Here is a 16,204-nt window from a genome sequence, read left to right as displayed (position 1 = left end):
TGTAGCACTAACCAGCTTGGTTCTACCCAAGAAGGGGTTTAGAATATAGGATGAGCATAGTCACGTTTCAAAGCTGTAACTAAAAAATTATCTTTTGCTTCCATGGATGAGAACATGCAAGAATTGCCTGTAGTATGTGATCAGACCCACCAACCTCTGTTCCCAATCTGGAACTTGGGGGCTTATCAGACTTGCGTAGGGAGAAGAACTTATTGGGGTGATAACTTGGAGTGGAAAAAATTGATGTTAAGGGCATTGAGATGGCATCTCTTTTCACCCAGGCTAATCACGTAATAAATAGCTGATGAACCACCATTAATTTCAAGCAAATCTACAGTTTGCTTTTGGGAAAAAAACTAGTGGTACAGATAACTCCCTGTGACCAGCCAATCCTGAATCTGCACCGTCTTTATTCTTAGATAAATGAGTAAATTCTTAGTTTCCATACTACCTAAAATGATTGTAGGGGCAAAATGAGAAAGATGAAAGCATTCAGGCAAAAACAAGGGGGTATTTTATACATAAACATCTATTCTTTGATGTTCCCATAATATGTGCTGGGGACAGAAGCATCCTTTCTCTTCTACCACCCATAATCAGTGCACCCAGCTGGCAGCCTGGCACTAGTGCCATTCTTTCAGTGCCAGTGCAATAAGTGAGTAGATCTGTGGAAGACAGCCTCTGTATTGGATGCAATTTTGTACTAAGGAAAACTGTCAGCTATTGATTACATGTATGTTCTTACAGGAACTCCCTGGCCATGGGAAAAGAATATGGTGGGCTTTTCCTGAGCAGTCCCTGGAACTCAGAAAATCCTTTCTCCCTAATCTTGACCTGTCAATTTGCCCTTACCCAATGGTTGCACACAGAATTCTCTCTACCCCAGTGCTTATCATTGTCACTGGCCAGCAGCAGCCCAGGGGAGCGGAAACACCCACTCAACAGTTAGCCAAGCCAGGAGGTCAGAACATGAGCACACTGTGGTCTCTGCCCTCTAGGCCAAGGTGCACAGACAGCTGGAGTGGCGGGCCTCTTGCCTCACTTCAGATCAGCCTAGAAACCAGAGCTCCCTCTTAGTTAGATGGCTGTGGGTGATGGAGATCCCTGGAACTGCTGAATGTGTTCCATTCTTCTCTCCCCCCAAAATCACACACCCCACTTACTCTCAATTGCTGCATTCTGAGACCACAAAGCTTTACAGAGGTCACGGCTACCCCTGAGGGAAACTGCTGCCTTAGGCCCTGCTTCCCTTCTCCTTCTGGCTTCTGCAAACTAGCTATTATCCTGAGGCAGGCCCTAGTCTGTACACCAAAACCAAACCAAACCCATACCCATCAAGTGGATTCCAACTCATAGCGACCCTATAGGACAGAGGAGAACTGCTCCACAGAGTTTCCAAGAAGCCCCTGGTGGATTCTAACTGCTGACCTTTTGGTTAGCAGCTGTAGCTCTTAACTATATGCCACCAGGGTTTCCCCTAGTATGTATGGTAGCGCAGTAACTTGGAAACCCAACACAGAAGGAATTATTGGAGTTCATGGCCTTTCTAAGACAGTGTACAATTTGGCCACTTTTCTCTCCACTCCTCTTAAGCCCAGAGTCTGCAAAAGGAGAACTGTGAGCCACTTGGCATCAGAGCCTTCTAACTTTGACCTTTCCCACCTTCCCTTCTTGGAAGTCATTCAGGCAGGGTCATTTGAGGTGGACAGCCCCACTGGTGAGTCCCTGACATGACCACTGTGGGTGACGTGGGTGACCAAGATGACCTTGCTTCTTGGGGATCCTGGAGTCATTCTATCCTTGGGCTGGCTTGTGCCCAAAGCAGGGCCTTCCCTCCGCAGTGGTCTTATCTTTCAAAGTGGGCCCACCTCCCACTCCGACAGCTGCAGTGGAGCTGCTGTGGGGCCAGCAACATGTGGTCTCTCACTGCTACAGGACAAACCTGTAGAGCTTTCTTGGGGGCGCTGGGAGGGCATGAGAGAAATTTCGACCTTTGAAAAAAAACATTCTCATATCTGCTGCTAGGGCCTAGTACAATTTATTCATATTGGGGGACAGGAGGGAGTGTGGGGAAATAATCACTTGCTCCTTATCTAAAAAAAAAAATTTTTTTTTTCCCTTATCTGGGCTATTTCTTGGCAGACCTCAAAATGAAACCATGGGGCAGGGAGTGAAGTGGCAAACTGGGCTGCTAGGAGGCGTGGGGCCAAGGGAAGAAGCTTGCCAACACCATCAGCTGGCAAATGTCAAAGGAAAAGCCAGGTCTGGTCTCTGCTCCATTCCAGTTCCCCCACCTGTCTCTACCCTTTTCTCCTCTTTCCCTGGCTCTGCCAGACTCCCTCTCCCTGGGCGCACGCCTCCCCACCCACCCCTTGAGGGTGGGGCTTGACTGCACCCACGTGTTGCGGAGTTAAATGCTCCTAGCCAGCAGAGGAGCTGGGGAGTGTGGGACCGAGCTGGCTTGGGAAGAGAAGCAGCACCATGGCTGGCAAGAAAGTCTGCATTGTAGGCTCCGGCAACTGGTAAGCAGCTCTGTCATAGAGGAGCTTGGTGGTGGGGGCAGGGGGAGGCCTAGTAGGCAGGAGGCAGAGAGAGGGTAGGAAATGCCCTCAGGTTCCTGTTCCACCCTTGCTGCTTTCTGCTCCTGTGCCTACCTCCCCGCCCCCCCCAGGAAAAACGGTGTCCAAACCTCCCCTGGCTCTTGTCTGCTGGGCAGCTGCACCTGTTCTCCATAGAAAGGAAGCCTCCAGAGTGCTCCCCACCTGAAAAACTGCTTGGGTTTGGGGAAGTGGGGAGATCAGAAGGGCTGGCCCCCTTCTCCAGCAGCCAAGTGTAAGATAGACTGAGTCTCCTTTCTACTGCTAGGTCACTGGGGACACACTCTGTCATGGGGGTGGGGTTGACAAGGAAGGCAGCAAGTAAATAATCTGGTGGGTTGCTGTGAGATCCGGAGATGGAGCATTGTCCCTGTCTCCTGACGAGTCGGGTGACATTGTTCCCTCCCTCACACCCTCACTCCTCCACTATACTGTCCCCCCACTCCCCCCACCCCTGCCCACCGTCACAGGGGCTCAGCCATTGCCAAGATCGTGGGTGGCAATGCAGCTCAGCTGGCACACTTTGACCCACGGGTGACCATGTGGGTGTTTGAGGAAGACATCGGGGGCAGGAAGCTGACAGAGATCATCAACACGCAGCATGAGAATGTTAAATACCTGCCAGGGCACAAGCTGCCCCCCAATGTGGTAAGCCCCAACACCTGGCAAGGGAGGGAGGAAGCTGGAGGGAGGGAAGGCTGAGGAGAGTCAGAACACACACCTTACTCACCAGTTGCTTCTTGCTGAGAGGGGGCCATCTCAGGTGAGAGCTGGACTTGGGAAGCATCTCAGGAGGGCTGCTCCCGCAGAGCACTCAAAAAACACAGCCCCCAAGCGGCTTCTCTGGTCTCTTTCTGGGACTAAGGAGAACCTGAATGCACCTTTCTCCCTCCTTACAGGCTCCCAGGTGGGAAAGGGAGGAGAGGATGAGGAAGTTGGTCTCCATGGCAACCAAAGATTGGTTCTCGGAGCTCCCAGACTTGGGCTCCAGGTAGTGCCCACCTCGAGCTTTAATCCTGTTACTCATTCACTGGGTTAGCAGGCTTGGAGGCTGCTACTTGGACTTAAGGTCTTTAGTCAAATCCATGTGGCTCTCTCACCACCTGGAAAGGGGGAGCCGGGGAGGGAGCAGGAAGGCCTCAGGGTTGCTCTTCCCAGTTAGGGGCCCTAAGGAGCAGGGTGATGAAATCTTACCCAGTCTCTACCTTCTGCCAAGCTGGGGCGTCCTTTGGCCTCCCTCACTGTCCCACAGCCAAGGGCTAGGAGAGAGCTGGGAGGAGGTTTCCAGGAGTCCTCAAAGAGCTCAGGGAGCTGAGAGGGAGTAATGGCTGGGAAAAGGGAATTGAATATCTTGTTCCTCCAAGTTCAGCCACTTCCAGATTTAGTCCTCAAACCTCCCTTTCTTCTCTTCCACTAGCCTCAGTCTTTGGTTCTCAGATCTCCTGAATAGGGTTCCATAGGGGCTGGGAGAGGAGGTCGTCACTCCCACAAGCACCTGCTCACCCCAACAGGTGGCTGTCCCAGATGTGGTCCAGGCTGCAGCAGATGCTGACATCTTGATCTTTGTGGTGCCCCATCAGTTCATCGGCAAGATCTGTGACCAGCTCAAGGGCCACCTGAAGGCAAACACCATTGGCATATCTCTTATTAAGGTGCCAGCGACACCTTCATATTGATGGGGTTGGGACTAGGGGTGTGCAAAAAGAGAACAGAAAACGGGAGTAGGCCAGGTGTTTTCAGACAGAGGACAATCGGCTTTGGGAAGGCTTAAGAAAGCAGTCAGATGCTGAGGTCTGCTGAGATGAGGGAGGTTGATTAGGAAGTAGGCAAGAGGTTGGTCTGGAGGCAGCATTCTTAGGGGGTATAGAAGGGATGCCTGGGGGGCATGAAAAGTAGGCTGGTTTGAAGAGCATCAAAGGGAAGTTGGTTCAGAGCAGTGACCACCGGGATGGAAGTTTGATTAGGGTACTCAGGAGGGGAGCTGAGAGATGTTGAGGGGCTGTGTTGCCTTGGAGAGGTAGGTTGGTTGAAGGTATGTGGAAGGGGAGTTTTCAGATGGATTCATTTTTCACATGTTGTCTACTTTCCTCACAAGTTTTAGTTGGGTTGAAATGGGGTAGGACCTCTGAGGAGGGACACAGTTAAACACCGCACTTGGAAGGGGCAGGATTTCTGGGTGGGAAGTCCGCATTTGGGCATAAAGGGCACTTGGCCTGAGCTCCATCCTGTGCCCAGGGGATAGACGAGGGCCCCAGTGGGCTGAAGCTCATCTCTGAAGTGATTGGGGAGCGCCTTGGCATCCCCATGAGTGTGCTGATGGGGGCCAACATTGCCAGCGAGGTGGCTGATGACAAGTTCTGTGAGACGACCATTGGTGAGAGCCCCTGCCTACCACCCACATACACCATGCAGCTCTGGTTGTGTCCCCTCCCCATACTCTTTCCCACCCACTTAGTCATCTCTTTCCCATAAGGCAGGGACAGGAAGAAGTCCCAAGTATCAGAGGAGAGGGAGGGTTGGAATAGCCCTAGGGAAGGGAGTTGGAGGTCCTGCTTAGGGCAGGTGTGGGAAGAACAGTTAGAATCCTCCCTCTAAAGCTTTGTCCTCTCCCCATTTTAGGCTGCAAGGACCCAGCCCAGGGAAAGCTTCTGAAAGAGCTGATGCAGACGCCCAATTTCCGGATCACTGTGGTGCAAGAGGTGGACACAGTAGAGATCTGTGGAGCTTTAAAGGTGAGAGGGGCACAGAGGAAGTCAGAGAGGTGGGATAAGGGCCCAAACGAGGGCCCAGCTTAGCTACCCAAGGTTGCTGGTGCTCCAGGCTCACTCTTGGGCAGTTGCTCCCTCTATCCACCAAGCCCCATACAAGAAAGGAAGAACTGCAGTAGCAAGGCCAGGGTCACTCACCAATTATTCACCATCAGATATTGGGGCCCTTTCTTCCCTTCTCTGTCTAGCCCTTTATGGGCCACCCCTGTCCCTAGTTCCAGGGGATGGTTCAGGGGGAAGAACACGTGCCCTAGGGGAGTTCCCAGGCTAATGGAAATCAAGATATACAGGACACCCAGACAGTGTGATGGCCACAACTATAGATGCTATGGAACGCTACTCAGAGCTGTGGACATGAGGGCTATAGAATAGAATGGTTGTGGATGAGAAGGCCAGCTGGAGAGAAGAGTGGTTTTCAGAAAATGTCCTCAAGGATGGAGTATGGGGCAGGGCTAGGGAGCCAGGAAGCATAAGTGCAGGCTAAGAGAAGCAGGGTACAGCAAGTAGGAAAACCAAAAGGTGGAAGTAGTTTAGGGCCCATATATTATACTTCACTTATTCAGTGGATGTGCCATGGCTGATGTAAGGAGCATGAGGCAGGTGCTGAAGGCTCCAAATAATGAGGAATCCTCTTCTCACTCATGACTTCTACTCCTCAAAGAATATAGTGGCTGTGGGCGCTGGCTTCTGCGATGGGCTGGGCTTTGGTGACAACACCAAGGCGGCGGTGATCCGACTGGGGCTCATGGAGATGATTGCCTTCGCCAAGCTCTTCTGCAGCGGCCCTGTGTCCTCGGCCACCTTCTTGGAGAGCTGTGGTGTTGCTGACCTCATCACTACCTGCTACGGAGGGCGGAACCGCAAGGTGGCTGAAGCCTTTGCTCGGACAGGAAAGGTGTGGCCCAGGGAGAAGGAAGAACAGAGGGTGGGTTCTGTCAAGGTAGAGGTGCTAGGCAGGCGATACCTGCAGAGCACAAACATTAAGACTATTTGAACATTCTCACCCCTTCTTTCCTCCTAAGACCTCACCTACCATCTGAGCCCCAAACTCTCCACCTCCTACTGACAACCCTCCTCTCCCACTTCCAACCATTCTACCCCACCCTGTTTCCTTCACAGTCCATTGAGCAGCTGGAGAAAGAAATGCTGAATGGGCAGAAGCTGCAGGGGCCCCAAACAGCCCGGGAGCTACACAGCATCCTCCAGCACAAGGGCTTGGTGGACAAGTAAGTGCTGCAACCCCACTGGTTGAGGGAGCCACAGCCAGGAGTGTTCTCTGTCCACCTTCTCCCTGCACCCTCCACAATCTGTGAAATGGGAGAGGGGGAAGTATTACCTGTGTTTACAGATAAAGAAGCCAGAATTGGAGAGAGTCTGTGATATGCCCATTACCCCTGGTAGTTCAAGTCAGGAAACTGGATCTTCTGAACTTCTTCCAGTTTAGTGCTCATTACACTACATCACTTGGCCCCTTTCTGTCCTTTTGTCCTTGTCCTCTGCTATGGGGGTTGGAACTCTGGGGGACCAGGAACAAGCTCACCTGACTATACCACCTCTTTGTCCATCACCCCCAGTCTGAGCCTCTCCCTCAAGGCCAACCCTTCCCTCCCTCCAGTCCTGTCCTGGGTGCTAAGGTGTGAGGAGGATGGTCTCTGCTCCTCAGTGCTCCTTTTCAGGAGAGAGCTGGAGAGACTGGGTTGGTCAGAGCAGAGCTCTGTTACGTGAGAAGGAATCCCAGAAGAAGAGAGTATGAAACAGGGTTCAAAAGATCAGCTCATGGCTGATCAGGGTAAAGCCTCTTGGTAAGGGGAGCAGCATGGGCAAGAGGATGGGAAGAAAGGAAACTGGGAATTATTAAGCACCTTCACATATATAATCATTTCTTCATGACTTTGTTATATAGGCCCCATTTTACAGTGTGACACTGAGGCACAGAGAGATTAAGTGGCTTGCCCAATTGGAGCAAAACATTTAAGCCAGGGAATCTGCAGGCAAGTCTGGTTAGATAGGGAGCAGAACAATAGGCAATCTGACCCTAAAGCCCAGGACTAACCCACCCGGTAAAAGCCCAGGACTAGAAAGTTAAAATTCTCAGCAAGTGTAAATTGAGAGGCAGAGTCAGCCTGAGCTCAAAGATGGGAGGGTAGGGGAGTGGACAGAAATGGGGTAGATGAGAAGTGTGTTGTTGGGAGGTAAGAGGTGGTCAAGGAGTGGGGGGAGGTTAAGCTGGGTCTCTCCCTCCCCATTCTAGGTTCCCTCTGTTCACGGCTGTGTACAAGGTGTGCTATGAGAGCCAGCCGGTGGGTGAATTCATCCACTGCCTGCAGGATCATCCAGAACACCTTTGAACAAGGCTGGGCCCAGGCCAGGCTGCTACTTTACCCCAGTGAGGACGGGTAGAAGCTTGGAGCACCTGGCCACCAGGATCTCCAGCACTCCCCATGGAGCAGCCTTTTCTCAGCTTTTCACTGAGCTCTGGGGCTCAGCTACTCACCTCGAGATCCTGAAACCCCAAGAAGCCTGCAGCCTCTTGACACCACATCCCACCAGAAATGGAGTACCCTGTCCCTCCCCAGATGTGGGGCTTTCTCACTGTCCTCTGAGAAAGACAGAATCAAGCCCCATTGCTGCCTGCTTGGGGAGCGTGTGCATGGAGGAGTGCAAGGGGAGAAGGAAGGGCCAAGACTGCCAATTGCTGCCTCACACAGACCAGGAATCCTGTCTTCAAGCCCAGTTAAGTGGCTAAAGAAGTACCTCAGCCACAGGAGGGATGAGGCAAGGGCTGCCAAGGAGAGATCTGGGCTTTTGAGCTTACATAGGCCCCAGGGACCCCTTGGCTTTGACCTCTGCCAGGCCCAACACAGCATAAATGGATCTCAGTGTTTGTTAACAAAATACAAAGATCTCAAACAACCCCCTTCTAGCTTCTCCTAGCAACATCTGCGTTCTCAGAAACTTCTGATCATCCCCTTTCCCCCTCCCCCAGGCTGCGCTGGCACCACAGTTGCTGCCACACTGGCATCTCTGTCCCCAGGGCTTGTCACTCTCCCCAGAGACTTTCTGGTTCCTAGTTCTTTGCCAGCTCCTCCCCACTCTGTGTGACCTTTCCAACCAAGCCTTCCCTCCCCCTCCCCCTCAGCACCCTCTTTGGGGGGCAGGAACTTAATCTGCTGACAGAGCTATACCTTTGCATAGCAGGCTTGGATGGCTCAGCTCCCTGTGACCTTTGTATTTGCCCTGCCTCCCTTGGTGGTGCTCCAGTGGGGGAGGTGTCAGCAGTGCCTCTCCTGCTGCTGTCTCTCTGGAGGACATCCCTGACTCCACCCCTCTTCTCCTCCCAAATCCTGTACCTCTTTCTCAGCTGCCCCCAGAGCAGCTGAGACAGCTAACCAGGATCTGACATCTGGAGGCCACAAGTGAGAGGGAGCAGCCCAAAGACGGTGCAGGGACTGGGAGGGAAGGGTGAGCAGGTTCCCAGGTGGGTGGCTCCTGATATTCCAAGGCCAGATCTCCTTGGTTGAATGAGGGCCTTTTCATGGGATATTGACCACATTGGTGCCCAAGGAGCTGGGAAACTCAAGGAGGAGGAGGGAGAAAATAAAACCACCTGACCTCTTGGGTTGAGGAAGGAAAACCAGGAAGGGGAGAAGGGAGAGGAGTGTGCTCTGCACTGGCCTTCCTCCAGGATAGGGTGGCAACAAGGGAATGTCACAGGTCAGCAGCCTGGGCCCCTGGCTATAGTCCTTCAGGGCCCAGAGGCATCTGCCACAGCCAGCAGAGAGTCTCAGCTTCCTGTGTGGCAACACCTGGCACACTGTGGCCCTGGCCAGGATTACGTTAACCCTTACTCCGTACCAGACCAGGGAGGCAGGCTCCTCCCAGCCCCTAGCCTGAGTTCAGTCTTACCAGTGAAGGGCAGTCGGGAGAGTGAAGGGCACAGTCACCCCAGGTCTAGCTGGGCCCAGGTTGGGCACTGAAACTAGAGATGCCCCTCCAGGAGGTCAAAGTAAGGCCAGAAAGACTAGCTCCTTCTCCTTGGCTGGGAACTTTCTAGTTACTCAAACACCTTCGCCTGCGTTTGTTCACTCCACAGTTAACTGTGAATAGAGGCCTTCGAGTCGGGCCTACTTGTCCACCCAATAAAACGTGTTTTTTCCAGAAATGGGGAAGGGAGCTTCAGTGCATGTGGCAGTGCATAAGCTGTCGTTTGTCACTGCATGTCCGTGTTAACTCACATCCCAAAACACAAATTTTTGTTAAGGACGGTAAAGAAAAAAATACCGCCTCAACAGTCACTGCCACTCTCGGGCCCCCAGGGGCGGTGTCCATTCAGTCTCCTCCCCCTGCCCCCTGCAAGGGTCCCCCACGCACCTCCCCACAGGCTGGTACCCCTTCCTAGCCTTCCGGCGCTCCTCAGGGGTTGTATCACGCCTCCGGGAGGTCACAAACAGGACGTCGGAGGCTCGTCCCCCGTGCCCACTGCGTCCTTGGTCATGGCCAAATCTGCCGCATCCTCTGCCGTTCCGGCCTCGCGGTGCGCCTCCGGCCCCTACCTGAGCTTGGTCAACACATCTGCTAAGAGGAGAGGGCAGCTCCAGGCTCTAGGGGGCGCGCGGTCCACTTCGGAGGGGTAACTACGAGAGAATCTGCCCGGCTAGGGCAGACGTCACCGCGCCGTAGGCTGGGGATTCGTTATTTTTCCCTAAATCGGAGAGAAAGGGAAGTTTATCCTACTGTGACTGACTATCCTAAAAGTTCCGGCTCCAGAACCTCTGTCACCGAAGTCCCTCTCTCCGTGGAGAATGACTTGTTGTTAGGTGCCGTCGAGTCGGTTCCCACTCATAGCGACCCTTATGCACAACAGAATGAAACACTACCCAGTCCTGCGCCATCCTTACAATCGTTGTTATGCTTGAGCCCATTGTTGCAGCCACTGTGTCAGTCCACCTCATTGAGGGTCTTCCTCTTTTCCGCTGACCCTGTACTCTGCCAAGCATGATGTCCTTCTGCAGACTGATCCTTATGAATAGCAGCGGAGAACGACTACAACTCCCAAAATTCAGCGGGCTTCTCAGACAGAAAGTCCCGTCTGAGGATGCGCAGTAAAGATGGCTGGTCCGGAACCCGGAAGTGCAAAGGAGGCAACCAACCGGAGGAGCATCTGGCGCGGGTTCCCGCCTTAGTGGGTAAACTTGTTCCGTGTCAGGTGCTTTGTTTTCTCTCTCTCCTGTTGGGAACCGAATCCTAGATAGTAAACAGGACAGGTGGGAGGGACAAAGGGTCGCTTTCTGCACACGCTAGCTGTTCAGGAGTGTCCCAGGGCCGCTACCCTCACGGCTTTGGTTCCGGGTATTACGTTCGGTTGCGGTAGGGAGTTGTGGAGACGGTAAGAGCGATACGCTACCTGCCGGGGCCTCTGTTGCGCAGAAGGGAGTGGCAGCATTCAGGTACGCCACCTGCAAGGGCTGGGCAAGGGGCCTCCTATCCGCTGAGTGCGCGCCCACTTTGGGCTGGCCTCTGCTTACACAGACTTCTACCCGCCTACGCCACCCAGTCTTTAGGCCTCGGTGCCCTTGAGGTCACGGGCGTTATTCCGCGAGGGCCTCGACCTGCGATCTCCACTGCTTCCAGCCCACCCCGTTTGCAGACGCAGGTCAGCCTTGCTAAAGCGCAGCGGTGATTCTGTGAAGCCTTGACTCCAGGTTTGAGTCTTTGCCCTCCACGCTCTGACACCAAATAACCCCTTCTTGCCTTATGGTCCACTGCTTCGTGACTTCCACTTTCGGGCATATTCTTTATCTCCTAACACTCTTTTGCTGCTTTCAACTCCTGGACTTCTTTCTTCCTTTGCTCAGCTGGTGTAAAACATGCTCACCCATCTAAAAAGACACCTTTCTGCTAATTTTTCTTGAGCCTCCGCCCAGGCTTGGCTCTAATCTGAACTCTCACAATGCCTCTTCTCTCTTCTGGTCATATACTGCCTTCTGCGTTGTTTCACAGATTTTGGTACATATCTTATTCCCGCAGACCATAGCTCTTTTAAGACAGAAGCCATGTTCTCAGCGACTTTTGTAGCACGATGTGCTTTAAGTTTGGAGTACAGGCAGTCCCCGGATCACAAACGAGTTCGTTCCTAAATCTGTCTTTAATTCTGAATCTGTCTTTAAGTCAAATTTATACCTAAGTCGGAACAGTTAAGTACTGTTTGTATCTAACTTCGGTTAGTCAAATGCTTGTCTTAGTATACAGTGTACCTTTCAGTGCATAAAAAAATTAAAGAAACACTTTCAGATACACTAAAACATCTTCAACGTAATACTACAGTAATAATAATAATAATAATAATATTGCTTCTATCTGAGCTTCTAATTTCTTTTCCTGGGCCATCCTGGATCTTGATCCATCCCTCCACTCTCCACTCCTTTTCTCCTCGATTTTGATTTTGATGCTAGTTGCAAAGTAGTGCTCATTTGTTATTATGAACCATTGTATGTACCTCAAATTATTAATATAATAGGCTTTACTTGGGTTGGTTTATAACTATGGGTTTTATGTAAATTGGGCATTCGTAATCCGGAGACTGCCCGTAAAAAAAGATAGAGTGACTCTGAGCTGAAGTAATGGGCCCATTTGAGGGAATGAGTTTTCCAGAGAGAAACCTGATCCTTGATTCTTCCTGTTTTTTGTTACCTGCCTTCGAATTGGTCCCAACTCGTGGCAACCCCCATGCATAAGGAAACTAAACGCTGCCCAGTCCTGGGTCATCCCCATGATTGGTTGCAGAGCTGACCCTTATGAACCGTAGGGTTTTCAGAAGTAGATTGCCAGGCCCTTCTTCCTAGTCTGGCTTACTCTAGAAGCTCTGATGAAACCCGTTCAGTATCATAGTAACCTGCAAGACTCCACTGACAGGAGCGGCTGTGCATTAGGCGCATTGACCAGGGATCAAACCCCAGGCTCCCTCATTGAAGGGGAGAATTCTACCACCGAGCCACCAGTGCCTCCTTTATTATGTTTAGGGGGCAGGAGAAGAAAGAACTACATAACTTTTGCAGGTTTTACCCCTGTGACACCTTCCGTAATAATTCTTTCCTTTTTTTTTTTTTTTTCTGTTTTTCTAAAACCTGCAGTCCAACTCCATTCCCCCCTACAACACAGTGACTTTGTGCTCATTGAGAAAATGGATGTTCCTCAGGAGAGAATGTTCTCCTGCTAACTGCAGAAAGTTTCCTTCATTTCCAGGGTTAATCCTTCTGTCTGAGCTTCTAATTTCATCTTTTCCTGGGCCGTCCTGGATCTTGATCCATCCCTCCACTCTCCACTTCTTTTTTCCTCGATTTAGCCACCATCTTCTTCCCAATAAATATGTTCAAATCGTCCTTATCAAAAAGCGAAACAAAGCCAGAATTCTCTTGATCTTGTTACCTTCTCAAACCTATCACTCCCATTCCCTTAACCAGCAAAGCAGTGATTCTTTGGGGTTTGGGGGTTATGATCCTTCTAATTGTTTCTCTCTGTCCTAGATAAATGCATAGATACATATGACACATAGGGCGTGCTGGGGCCCTAGCTAAGAATTTATGCTGTTTACTTGGTGCCTATATTGCCGGTTTCAGTGCAGCGCACAAAACTGACTTCCACCCTGGGCTTACCGGTGACCTAGTTGCCCGTTCTCACCAACACTCCCATCTGACCAGTCTTAATGGCACTTAACTTTGCAGTAATGGTACTCAACATTTGTTCTGGCCCCGCACATCCAGAGGTTGCAGCACCCCTCCGTTGGTGGTGATTTGATACAGCAGTTGAGTTTCAACAAAGAAGGGAGATGCAGTTAAAGGAAAAGCCCCCCACATGTTTCTGGAATCCCCTGGGAATTTCCTACCCACCTTCTCTGTTTCCATCTTCAAACAGTCATTCCCTTGGCCTCTCTCTCTCTGGTCTTATCCTCTGCTTTGGTGTCACTTGTTACCTTGATCTGTGTCTCTAGTCTTGCCTCTCTCCCAAGCCCTGTCTAGATTTGCATTTCCATCTGCCTGGTAGACATCATCACATGAATATTGTGTTCAGCGTCTTAATTTTAACATGTCCAAAACCCAGCTCATGATCTTCTTGACCGACACCCCTAACTCTCCCTCCCCCGCCATACTCCCACAGTGACACACATATATTTCTTATTTCTGTTAACAGTATCACAGTTCGGGAAGTTTCCTGACTTGCTGCCTTGACAGTATTTTCAGCTTTGCCCTACCAATTCTAACCCATTTAGTTGATAAATCCTATTCTACTTCCAAAATAACTTCTGCATCTGTCCTCTCCGTTTCTACTGCCACTGCCTTACCATTATCCAGGATTTCTGAAGAGGTTTTCTTAATAGAAAATAGGAAAACCATCCTCTAATTCAGGATGGTTTAGAGACAAGAGAAGGCAGTGAGGTTCTGGACACTGGCGTTATGTCTGTTATTCAGTCTTCTGTTGTTCTTCTAGCCAAGCTATATCATTCTGTTTTTTTGTTGGCTGGTGAGTACTTCTGGTCTTCTTCCTCTAGCCCCTCGAAGAGGTGGTCCTATAACTAATTAGCATCTGTTCAGGCTCTAATGGCGGATGGGAGGGGAAAGAATAAGGGAGGGGTTTGCTGAAGGCTACAGATCTCCTTTGCTGGGTGCTCCTTTACCACCTTAGTGCCCTGCTGCGTGCACGTGTTTTCTTTACTGCTCAGCTTGGGGTCCTGTCAAATCTCGGATAACCCAAACACAGCCGTTGCCTTCTTGAATCTGTGCCGTTTGGTTTTCTTATTTACTTAGTGTCACTTACTGCAGTCATTTGGAATTATAATTCAGAAAAGTACCTCAGCTCAGCCTGGTGTCCACCCTCAAAGGCTGGTGCAAAAGCAGTGTTCAGCCTCATAGGGCCAATCTGTGGAGCACTTGTATGTCTCTTACCCCGATCCTGACCCTCTAAACCAGCTAGTCCTGAGCTTTTTCTTCCATATTTTTGACTTTTAAGAAACCTTTTTTTCACCAATTTCAATCAGTCTTTTAATTTCAATTCCTTCAACAGAGAGGAGCCTAAGAACACATCCATAGTCTCAAATAGAGGAACATTTTGTTCAAGATGAGGGATTCTCGTACTAAATTGTCTCTTGTTCCCTAGCTCTGAATATCCAGGGAATAGTTAAATTGGAAGTAATTTATCTCATGTAAATGTAAGTTAACAATTTGCTGGAACCCAGGAACTTTCTTTTTAGCCCTTGGGATACGTTCTTGGTGTTAAATTTGGAATTTAGAATTAATGGTATGGAAGGTTAGTATAATTTAAATAATAGTACCGTTGGCACTATTTCAGGTGTATCATGGCTTAAACAGATGCTTGAGGGGTAGCCTCGGAACCTAACCACCATGAATAAGATGGTTTTTATGGGAAAGCAAATTGGATATTGCCTGGAAGGTTACCATTTAATCCTCTTAGAGAGAATAATTCACTGTTAATGTTTAATCCCTGACTTCCCCTATTGGTTCCTCACTAGCTAGAAAAACTGATGCGTGCTTAAAGTAATGTACCAATTAAGGACATTTCTAGATAGTTTGTACCAGTCACTTTCGTCCACAAACATGGAGGGTCAGGTATTAGCTGTGATGTCATTCAGATGCACCGAGTTTCAGCCTTGAGTTCCCAGATGGTATTTTTCAAGTATCCTTTTAAGACTGTGCCCTACATGTAGGGATCATTCAGAGAAGACTAAGCAGAATGCAGAAGTTCTGGGATGACCTTACAGGGAAGTGGATTGGGTAGGTAAGACTTTATCCTTAGATCTGAATTTGATCTGTCTTCACAGGCAACGACATGCCAACTGTCAAGCAGCTAGCCGACATTGGCTATAAGACCTTCTCTACCTCCATGATACTACTCACTGTGTACGGAGGCTACCTCTGCAGTGTCCGAGCCTACCACTATTTTCAATGGCGCAGCTCTCTGCGCCAGGCTGCAGAAGAACAGAAGACCTCAGGAGCCCTATAGAAATGGGGGATCTTTTACCTGAGCAGAGAAGCCTGAGGCATGCCCTGGAAAGACCTTGCCTGCATCCATTTCCAAATGAAGAAGACTAGGGCCTTGATGGTTTTCAAACCCTACCAGAAGAAAGTGTCCACGTTTTCTCTGGCACTGCCAGTTTGGGGAGGCTGTCAAATCATAGCAGGAATGTGAAAGTGAGGCACACCTACGGATATTAAATATTTTGCCATGCTTGTGTCTTGATGTTTTTGTCTACCCAGAGAGGGTATGAACCACAGAAGTGGGGCCTCGATGACCACTTTTGTAGTCACAGAGTGAATTTCCATGTCTTAAGTTCTTATCACCTGTTGGGTGGGGGGACATACAATTTTAGGACAAATGGAGTCACTGTGAGTTGGAATTGATGACAATGGATTTTTTCTTTAAATTGTTGTTGTTGTTGTTAGTATCAGCTTTCATGATCTCAGAGAAAAGACTGTCTTACATCTGTATAAATCCTCTGAATACACTCTTTAAAAAGCTTTTTGGTCAGTGACCATTCCTGGACCAATTACTTTGTCCAGGTGATGGGTACTCTGACCATCTTTGTCAGGGAGGCAGAGGCCCTTGTTTGACAGCCTACCAGAATTGCTTGAAGTAGAGAGGAGGGATAGTTCCCAAAAGGAACGGCTGTTGGGCAGCCTATAGTAACACAGTTCCCCTCCTTAAGCTCAGTACTTTCTTCTGCTGAATCCTCCCAGCAGTGATGAAGGGTGATATCAGAACCCGAAAAAAAAACAAAGAAACAACCTGTTACTGTCCAGTTGAATCCGACTCATAGTGACCCCATAG

At 50.0% G+C, this 16,204-nt stretch overlaps 2 protein-coding genes and 1 long non-coding RNA gene across 7 annotated transcripts; 2 read left to right on the top strand and 1 right to left on the bottom strand.

Moving 5' to 3' along the window:
- Positions 1-2,451: 2,451 nt before the first annotated feature.
- Positions 2,452-9,522, top strand: GPD1 (glycerol-3-phosphate dehydrogenase 1). Its single transcript, XM_064284247.1, has 8 exons — positions 2,452-2,522; positions 3,068-3,245; positions 4,109-4,249; positions 4,833-4,971; positions 5,217-5,329; positions 6,027-6,260; positions 6,485-6,591; positions 7,617-9,522. Exons 1-8 carry the CDS (start codon positions 2,482-2,484, stop codon positions 7,711-7,713), a joined length of 1,050 nt encoding a protein of 349 aa, XP_064140317.1. The 5' UTR covers positions 2,452-2,481; the 3' UTR covers positions 7,714-9,522.
- Positions 3,228-10,578, bottom strand: LOC135231208 (uncharacterized). The gene is made up of 3 exons (XR_010321857.1): positions 9,737-10,578; positions 5,921-6,329; positions 3,228-4,213 (listed from the first exon to the last, which is right to left on the bottom strand). It is a non-coding gene; the product is annotated as an uncharacterized LOC135231208 (long non-coding RNA).
- LOC100674581 (cytochrome c oxidase assembly protein COX14) lies at positions 10,486-15,604 on the top strand. Of its 5 annotated transcripts, none has more exons than XM_023556177.2 (3): positions 10,593-10,812; positions 10,920-11,018; positions 15,198-15,604. In XM_023556177.2, exon 3 carries the CDS (start codon positions 15,206-15,208, stop codon positions 15,377-15,379), a length of 174 nt encoding a protein of 57 aa, XP_023411945.1. In that variant the 5' UTR covers positions 10,593-10,812; positions 10,920-11,018; positions 15,198-15,205; the 3' UTR covers positions 15,380-15,604. The 5 variants fall into 5 exon arrangements, with proteins under 5 accessions (XP_023411956.1, XP_023411945.1, XP_023411937.1 ...); XM_023556169.2 differs by having other exon boundaries at positions 10,920-11,067; XM_023556188.1 differs by lacking the exons at positions 10,593-10,812; positions 10,920-11,018 and adding an exon at positions 10,486-10,571.
- Positions 15,605-16,204: the final 600 nt, after the last annotated feature.

The sequence above is a fragment of the Loxodonta africana genome, chromosome 4, assembly GCF_030014295.1.
Source record: "Loxodonta africana isolate mLoxAfr1 chromosome 4, mLoxAfr1.hap2, whole genome shotgun sequence".
NCBI lineage: Eukaryota > Metazoa > Chordata > Mammalia > Proboscidea > Elephantidae > Loxodonta > Loxodonta africana.
This window is presented reverse-complemented; position numbering and strand designations above follow the sequence as displayed.